Source organism: Hevea brasiliensis, chromosome 18 (assembly GCF_030052815.1).
Source record: "Hevea brasiliensis isolate MT/VB/25A 57/8 chromosome 18, ASM3005281v1, whole genome shotgun sequence".
NCBI lineage: Eukaryota > Viridiplantae > Streptophyta > Magnoliopsida > Malpighiales > Euphorbiaceae > Hevea > Hevea brasiliensis.
The window spans coordinates 44,795,605-44,804,370 of NC_079510.1; the positions used below are offsets into that span (position 1 = coordinate 44,795,605).

The following is an 8,766-nucleotide window of genomic DNA, read 5'->3' on the forward strand; positions in this document are numbered from 1 at the left end:
ATAAAAATCTATAAGATATCATATCATGTGACGATTTTTAAATATTTTAATTAAATTATGTGACGTATTTTTATAAAATTATTTATAAAATATTAGTTTATATATAATTCGAAGTATATATTATATAGTAAAAATATAGATAAAAAAACAAGCAAAGAATCAACAGATTTGTTTCAATTTTTTTTTTAACTAAAATTAGCAATTATTGAAGCCAATCATTATATTCCTCCTCCCAATTCTCCTGGCCATCAACTCTAAAATAAATCCCATCATCTTGTGCTGGCCAATAACAATTATCATCACCAACACACCACTTAGAGGCCTTTACAGAATCCCTAAAAACAAGTGAATATTGCTTTCCTTCCAAACACTTTGAATTTGAAATCCCCGCCTCCCACTTTAAAGGTGCGTACATGATTCCCATGAGATCATCATCTAAAATAATATCTATATTTTAGATATTTATTATTTTCTCTCAAGTGATAAAATCTATATACATGATTTTATCTAGATCAAATTTGACAAAATTAATATTGTTTTCTTATCATTATCTACATAATTTTTAAGAATTACTAATTATATATTTTTCTATTTAGATTAAAAACTACTGCTAATATACCAATTAGGTACAACAAGTGAGATCACATCCCGTTAACTAATTCAGGTCTGTATTTTTTAAAATTTAAAAAAAAAAATTCACTTTCACTATCACTCGAATATGAGATCACAACTTTAATATTACTAAACTGAGAGTTGTTTTGTAATGAAAAGAAAATAAAAAATGATAGGAGAGAAAAAAAATAAAAAAAATAAAAGGGAAAAATAAAAAACAAATTGAAGATTTATGTGAAAAATGCTCAAAGAATATTTTGAATCACTTTATTTTTCGGTCAAATTAGGCAGAAAAAAGTGAAAATTTGTGTTAATTTTTTTATTTTCCCATAATACCCTTTTTCTTTCCAATAGTTATTTTTTAAATATTTTATACATTCAATATGGGCATAATAGTAAAATCATAAAAATTAATATGAATTAAAATTTAATATTATTTTAATAATAATTCTACCTACAGTAAAAAAATAAATTATAATTCTTAATATAGCAATTCTATAATTATAATCATATAAGTATTATTAATTTATTAAAATTTATTTAATATAAGTATTATTAATTTATTAAAATTTTATTTCAATGAATCACTTTTTTTAATGAATCTTTATAAATTTTTATCTCTATCTTGTGAAACCACATTAAATATCAACAGCACGATAATGTCCATGCATCCTAGAACAATGCTAAGTATGCTGTAATAACAAATAAAAAAAAATTAATATACAATTATATTCTTTTATTTTTCTTTTTTTACAAAATTTTTATAACAAATAAAATTATTTTTTGGATATTATTATAAAAATATTCTTAAAATATATTAATTAAAAAGTATTATATATATATATATATATATAGAGTCGTAAATACAGGCACTTGAAGATCTTGAATCACTTTAGGAGAGTGAATCTGTTTACCTTTTTATAATAAAAAAGGCAACTTATTTACGGCTTAAAAGGGGGGGTGGGGTACTTACCCCTCAGCAAACCAGAAAGTTGGTATACTCCACATTATATATATCCAACTGACCTGCCCCCTCACGCCCCAAACTCCTTAGTTTTTCCCTCTTCTTTCCTTCTCCTTTTCAAGGAAGGAAAACCTAATTAGACACAAATCTCTCTCTCTCTCTCTCTCTCTCTCTGTGTATATATTCATTGTTGGTCTCCTGCTACCTCTTTCTCTGAGTGTGTGCTCGGAAATTGATCGAGGCAAGAGACTAGAGGGAGGGTTCTTGTTTTTTGGTTCAAGAAAATGGAGGGAGGGACACATGCAGGCACTGATACCTCTGCTTTTAGGGATTGCTTCTCTCTGGCTTGGAAGAATCCTTATGTTCTTCGGCTTTCTTTTTCTGCTGGCATTGGAGGCCTTCTCTTTGGCTATGATACAGGTCTCTCTCTCTCTCTCTCTTTCTCATTAAGTTTGTTCTATAGATATAGAAATACAAGTTTTCACATGTTCCTGAATAATACAATTATTATTTAGGAAAAATCACTGTTTAGTATTTATATTTTAATAAAACTAATTATTTAATTATCTGTTTTAAAAAATAAAATATTTAGTGTTGTTATTTTAAAATAATCTTTTTTTAATCAAGCTAGTTAAAGAAGATGGCATATTTGTGATTTAAAACTATGGGACTAAATAGTTGTATTGTTTAAATTGTAGAGATTAAATAGTTGAGTCAGAGAAAATAATTTTATTTTAAAATAATTATAGATATTAAATAGTTCACAAACTCTAAAAAATAGTGATCTAAATTTTATTTTTTTTAAAATAAAAAGATTAAATAATTATTTTTATTAAAATAAAAAAATTAAACAATAATTTTTCTAATTATTTACCTAGAATATGCTTTTGGGTCTATTTTACTTTTTACTTTTGTGCAGGAGTGATTTCTGGTGCCCTTCTTTACATTAGAGATGACATGAAGTCTGTGGACAGAAAAACTGTATTACAGGTAATTTCTGTTGTTTTTCTTATCCATTTTATATTGGAAAATTACAATTTAATTTTTTTTATTTTAATGAAATTATTTATTTTATTTTTTAAAAAATATATTAATTAATTAATATATTTTTTTCATTTATTTTTTAATTTTTTCACGTTAATTTAAATTTTATTCAGTTTCTATAATTTAAAAAATATAATTATGTAATAATTGTATTTTCTAAATTTTGAAGTATTTAGATTCGGTGATGAAGATTTCTTTTCTTTAAATACAATTATTAATAAAAAAAAATCTAATTTAAATAGGATAAAAGGATTAAAGAGAAGATAAAATAAAAATATAAAAATTAATTAATATTTTTTATAAAAATATAATATATTTTTAAAAATAAAAAGAATAAATAATTATTTTAGATAAAATAGAATAACTAAATAGTCGCTATCCTTTTATTTTACTTAAAATATATATGCATACACAAAAAAAGTGCCCCTCTCACCTTCTATTTGCTCTTTTCTTCCATATTTCTATTCATGAGACCTTCATCTACCCACCCCTTTGTATCTCGCAGATTATAATCATTCATATCAAACAACAGGACTGCTTCAAAAAAAAAAAAAAAAAAAAATCAAACAATAGGACTTTGCCACCACGTGCTAAGCAAAGTTTGGACACTGCACACAATCTGTTTTTGTGAAATCAATATAGGAAAGTTGGATTTTGTTGGATAGCTGAGCATCACCATTATACATAAACATTAAATATTTTTTATTGGGTTTTGTGCATATATATATATATATATATATATTGAACTTTAAATTCAATAGTTGAATAGGATTTTCTTCTACTGGATTCTAATTTGTCATAACAGAGCTCTCAACAGATCCAAGAAAATCAAACAAGTGCCCAAGCAGGATTAACAATGAAGTTTCCAAGCTTCCTTACTTGGGCTTCATCTAGCCCAGTAACCGAAATAAGCTAGCAAATTGAACCGGCAGCGATAAAAACTTAACCTGCCTTTTTTGTTTCCAGAACAAATTTTTCCATTAGTTGGTCCAGTTGCAAAGAAAAATGTTAAAATTGCAAGATTTCTTCAATCAGCTGCGCAGTCTCACTAATCTTGATAGAGGCAATGTTGAGAAAAATACTACGTAACTAAATGCAAGTAAAACTTGTTAGTAATGGCAATTCTAATGTGGATAAAACAAATACAAAAGCATGTCTTTTATGCTTATTAGTAATTGTACGTTTGATGAAACATAAATAGGAGAGCATTGTGAGCATGGCAGTTTTAGGAGCAATCATAGGAGCAGCAATTGGAGGATGGTTAAATGATCGTTATGGAAGAAGAAGTGCACTCCTGTTTGCAGATGTCCTATTTTTCATTGGAGCCGTAATCATGGCTGCTTCTCCTGGCCCAGCTCTTCTAATCATTGGTCGAGTTTTCGTTGGATTTGGTGTTGGAATGGCATCAATGACGTCTCCTCTCTACATTTCAGAGGCTTCTCCTGCAAAAATCAGAGGTGCCCTTGTTAGTACCAATGCATTTCTCATCACTGGCGGCCAGTTTCTTTCATATCTCATCAACTTGGCCTTAACAAGGGTAAACCACGGCATACATGTTAAAATCTTAAGCTTCTGAAGTATTCCATTTCAAGACATTAACTAAAGATTTTCATTTTGGTCTAGGCACCTGGGACATGGCGGTGGATGCTTGGCATTGCCGGAGTTCCAGCTTTTCTGCAGTTCTTTCTAATGCTATTTCTTCCAGAATCGCCTCGCTGGCTGTACAGAAAGGTTGTCCTCTCATTCACTCTTCACTTGTGGGTTCCTAGGCAATCTTATACTTGCAAGCTCTAAAATTTTTATGTGACAGGGAAGGGAGGAAGAAGCCAAAACCATTCTGAGGAAAATATATCCAGCTGATGAAGTGGACTCAGAAATTCGGGACCTTAAGGCATCAATTGACAAAGAAATTGAGGATGAAGTAGATTCTGAGAAGATTAACCTCATCAAACTATGTAAAACTAGAACTGTGAGGAGAGGACTCATTGCTGGTGTTGGCCTTCAGGTTTTCCAGCAGTTTGTGGGAATCAACACAGTTATGTATTATAGTCCCACCATAGTTCAGTTGGCAGGTATTGCGTCTAACCAAACTGCTCTGCTGCTTTCACTTGTCATTGCCGGCCTCAATGCGTTGGGCTCTATTGTGAGCATATACTTCATTGACAGGACCGGAAGGAAGAAGCTTCTTATCGTCAGTTTGGTTGGTGTGATACTTTCGCTTGGTCTCTTATCAGGAGTTTTCCATCAGACTACAACTCACTCTCCGATGGTTAAAGCTACTGAGTCTAGCTATGGAAATTATACCTGTCCTGATTACAATTCTGCAACGAATGCTGCTTCTTGGGACTGCATGAAATGCTTGAAGGCCTCACATCCGGGTTGCGGGTTTTGTGCTTCAGCTTCTAACAAGGTAAAATACTAGAAGACACCTATGATTATATAAATCGTATCGTATCCCAACAAAAGTGAAGCTACTAGCTTCGTCCCTAACCATCATTCGCTCTGTCAAATTATTGCAGCTACTACCTGGGGTGTGTTTGATTTCAAACGACACAGTGAAGGATCTTTGCCATGGAGACCACAGAGAATGGTATACAAGGGGATGTCCAAGCAAAAATGGATGGGTTGCACTAATTGGCCTGTCACTCTACATCATATTCTTCTCTCCTGGAATGGGTACTGTCCCATGGACTGTCAACTCTGAGATCTACCCTTTAAGGTTCAGAGGAGTTTGTGGAGGAATAGCTGCCACAGCAAACTGGATCTCAAACCTCATAGTTGCCCAGTCCTTCCTGTCCTTGACACAGGCTATTGGGACTTCTTGGACATTCCTAATGTTTGGGGTTATATCTGTAGTAGCTTTGATCTTTGTCCTAGTCTGTGTGCCTGAAACAAAGGGGCTGCCAATTGAGGAGGTTGAGAAGATGCTGGAGCTCAGATCTCTGCACTGCAAGTTCTGGGTAAAGAGGCCAGAACGATTTGGGAAAACACCAGAAGTCTGACTAGTAGTAGGATTGAATGTGCTGAATTTAGGGATCGTTGGAAATTTAAGAGTGGAGGTTTCTAAATACTATGTAAATAAATAAAGTGCAAAATTTAGGGATCCTTGGAAATTTAAGAGTGGAGGTTTCCTTGTAGTATGTAAACAATTAAAATATCAGACATGTATTGCGCTTTCTTGATTGATGAAATATGAGAGATATTCTCATGCATTGCACTTTCATGAATATCTAGAGTTTGAAGCAGGATTAAATACCTGGGTAATACAACATTGAGATAAGAATTAGTTCTATATAAAATGGATGGGATTGAACCTAATTTAACTTCAAAAGCTACTTAAGAGGAAGGATTGTCCTAGTTTTTATATTTATAATTCTCACCTTACATTGGTTGATGTGGGACAACATACCCCAATCACAAGAACCATAACTTAAATGTTACTGTCATCAAACAAGGCAGAGGCAATGGGATCAAATGCGGTTTTGCTTGACCCAACTTGAATGTTGAGAGTGGAAAGGATTGTTGGGCCAACCTCTAGGGCACTTTTACCCTTTGGCCCTCAAGCTACTCTTTGAATCCATCTTGAATTTTTCTTACTTTAAAATTTCAAATTAGCCCTCTAACTTTGTCTCAAAAAGTAAATTCAAATTTTTTATTTTAATTTAGCCCAATTAGGCCTTCGTATGGGCTTGATTGTTCCCAAATATTAAAATGGAAAATTTACCTCAAGGGCATTTGTCCATTTGAGAAAATTTTTAATTTTTCTTTTTGGTAATAAATGAGTGGGATTGTTCCCAAATATTAAAAAAGAATTGGCATAACTCTTTGGTGATTTTAACTTAAGCAAAATGGTCGTTCAAATGGTGATCCACTAATTGGCTTCCACCACTATTTCCTAATCATGTCGCAAACTCATTATTGCAGGCATTAATGATAATGGGTTATTTATTTGTTTATCTAATTTTCAACTCACTTGATTTCTTAATTAATTAAGCTTATATTATATAGTTTTCAAGTCAAAATAGATAGCATCACGTAATCAAACCTAACACACACACATATATATATATATATATATCATCGACCTAACTTATCAAAACCTAATATGATCCACTTATCATTTAAGCTTCCAATCAAATTTTCATGTTTTGTACATACACACTCAATACTTACATGAATTTAACTATGTTTACAAAGTTCTATATATTTCTAATAAAAGAAGTCATTCTCCAATTAGGTATTATTAATATTATTGTTTGGTTTAACTTATAAAAATATATTAATTTAAATTTATTAGTATTTAAAATTTTAAATAATTATGTATTTAATTAAAGTATTTATAAGTAACCGATAAATAATTGATATATTTGATAAAAAATAATTTATAAGAACAATTATTATTAAAATAACTAACAATAATATTAAATGAGATATGTGATAAAATTTTAAAAATTAAATGAGAGTATTATGATAAAATATTTGATTAAACTATCTTATAAGTGTTAAAATAAAAAAACAATCTCCACTAACTTATTTATTTTATAGTTTATAAATTAAAAAAATTATTATAAATTAACTTATAAAATAAGATAAATATTTAATTAGATATTTATTGATACAGTACCACCCAAAATATTTTATTCATAATTTAATATAAATATTTTTTCATTAAAGATAAGTATCCCACCTTATTAGAGATTATGAATCTCATTCTATTTAGATATTTTTAAAAATAGAAATTTTGTCAAATATTAAATTCTACTCTAAATAAGAGTATTCACGATGCCAATATAAAAAACTTTAATCTCCATATTATATGTTGTTTTATTTAGTTAATTATTATTCAAGTTGTTTAAATCAACTCACCCGATATCTTCTCTTGTCTTATAAATACAAAACTATAAGAAAAATTCAAGGACAACATTGCCCGTTTTTAATATTGAAAATAATACTTAAAACTAGGGCATTTCAGTCATTTAGAAGTTACCCTAAAATTAAATCTAGTGGCATTACAAGCCAAGCTGAAGGTACCACCTTCTTTATAGATGGTGCGGTTTCCTAACCACAGAACTCGATCCGAGTCTGCCTCGGGAGTTGCCGAATACCAACACAGTGCAAGGGCCCAAACACAATTCTCTACGATCACAAAATTATGTGTAATCACAGCAGATTGCATTCTATTTATTTTTCTACCATTAATTAAAAAAAATTGATTCAGTAATAAATGATTCATTAATATTTTAAAAAATAAATTTAAACTCGATATTAAGCACAAAAACAACCTAATGGTGAAGTCAAAATATTGCAGGGACAAAATATTAACCATCTGCAGAACCCCACGAACACTATTTTTATTTTTTTTTAATTAGGAAACCAAAAACTCAGAGGAAGATGTAATTAATATTAAATTTGCTCTCACGTATGCTGATCAAAACCCATGTAGGAGATTTTTGAAATTGGAAAGGAGAATAAAAGACCTTCACGCCATTGTAATGGATTTAACAGTGGGGCTTTATGCCTAAATAGCTTCTTTTGACTCCCAAATGATCATTGATGATATTGACAGGACAACATTAATCCTCTACACAACAAAAGCTATGCATGCCATTGAGAAAGAGATAGTGAGGCTGTCCCACAACATCAACCCACTAGAAAATAAGAAATTTCTACAATGTATATATATTAATTTTTAAAATTAAATTTGATTCATTTTTATTACATAGTAATAAAATTAATTTTTACGTTAATATTAGATATTCAATCATATAAACTTCACATTCTATAAATTTATATTCACGTATAAATAGATATATCAAATATAAAATAAAAGTGTTAAATATGAAAACTTATCAATAATTTTCCTTACATCCTATTTGGATCATAGTTTGTCATTGTTTCATTACTACTGGTATGATTTCTCTTCTTATTTGGAAAGAGTGTTGTTGAAAAAGGTGATTCATCATTTTCCATTCATTTAGTGGATTGAAATGGTTTAAAGTTTTTGTATTTTTATTTTATTTTTACATAATTTATAAAATTTTAATTATATTTCATTAACTAAAATATATTTATAAAATATATTTAATGATTAATTAAAAAAATAAAATGTCTTTAAATATTATTATTATGATAACATTATGTTTTAG

At 29.5% G+C, this 8,766-nt stretch overlaps 1 protein-coding gene across 1 annotated transcript; it reads left to right on the forward strand.

Moving 5' to 3' along the window:
- The first annotated feature begins 1,641 nt into the window (after nt 1–1,641).
- Nucleotides 1,642–5,832, forward strand: LOC110651152 (probable inositol transporter 2). The gene is made up of 6 exons (XM_021806392.2): nt 1,642–1,996; nt 2,496–2,566; nt 3,822–4,157; nt 4,244–4,351; nt 4,431–5,030; nt 5,140–5,832. Exons 1-6 carry the CDS (start codon nt 1,861–1,863, stop codon nt 5,620–5,622), a joined length of 1,734 nt encoding a protein of 577 aa, XP_021662084.1. The 5' UTR covers nt 1,642–1,860; the 3' UTR covers nt 5,623–5,832.
- Nucleotides 5,833–8,766: the final 2,934 nt, after the last annotated feature.

Coding starts and splice junctions, on each gene's coding strand:
- LOC110651152 (XM_021806392.2), top strand. CDS start 1,861: ATGGAGGGAGGGACACATGCAGGCACTGATACCTCTGCTTTTAGGGAT. Junction 1,997..2,495: donor TCTCTTTGGCTATGATACAG/GTCTCTCTCTCT, acceptor ACTTTTGTGCAG/GAGTGATTTCTGGTGCCCTT. Junction 4,352..4,430: donor CTCGCTGGCTGTACAGAAAG/GTTGTCCTCTCA, acceptor TTTATGTGACAG/GGAAGGGAGGAAGAAGCCAA.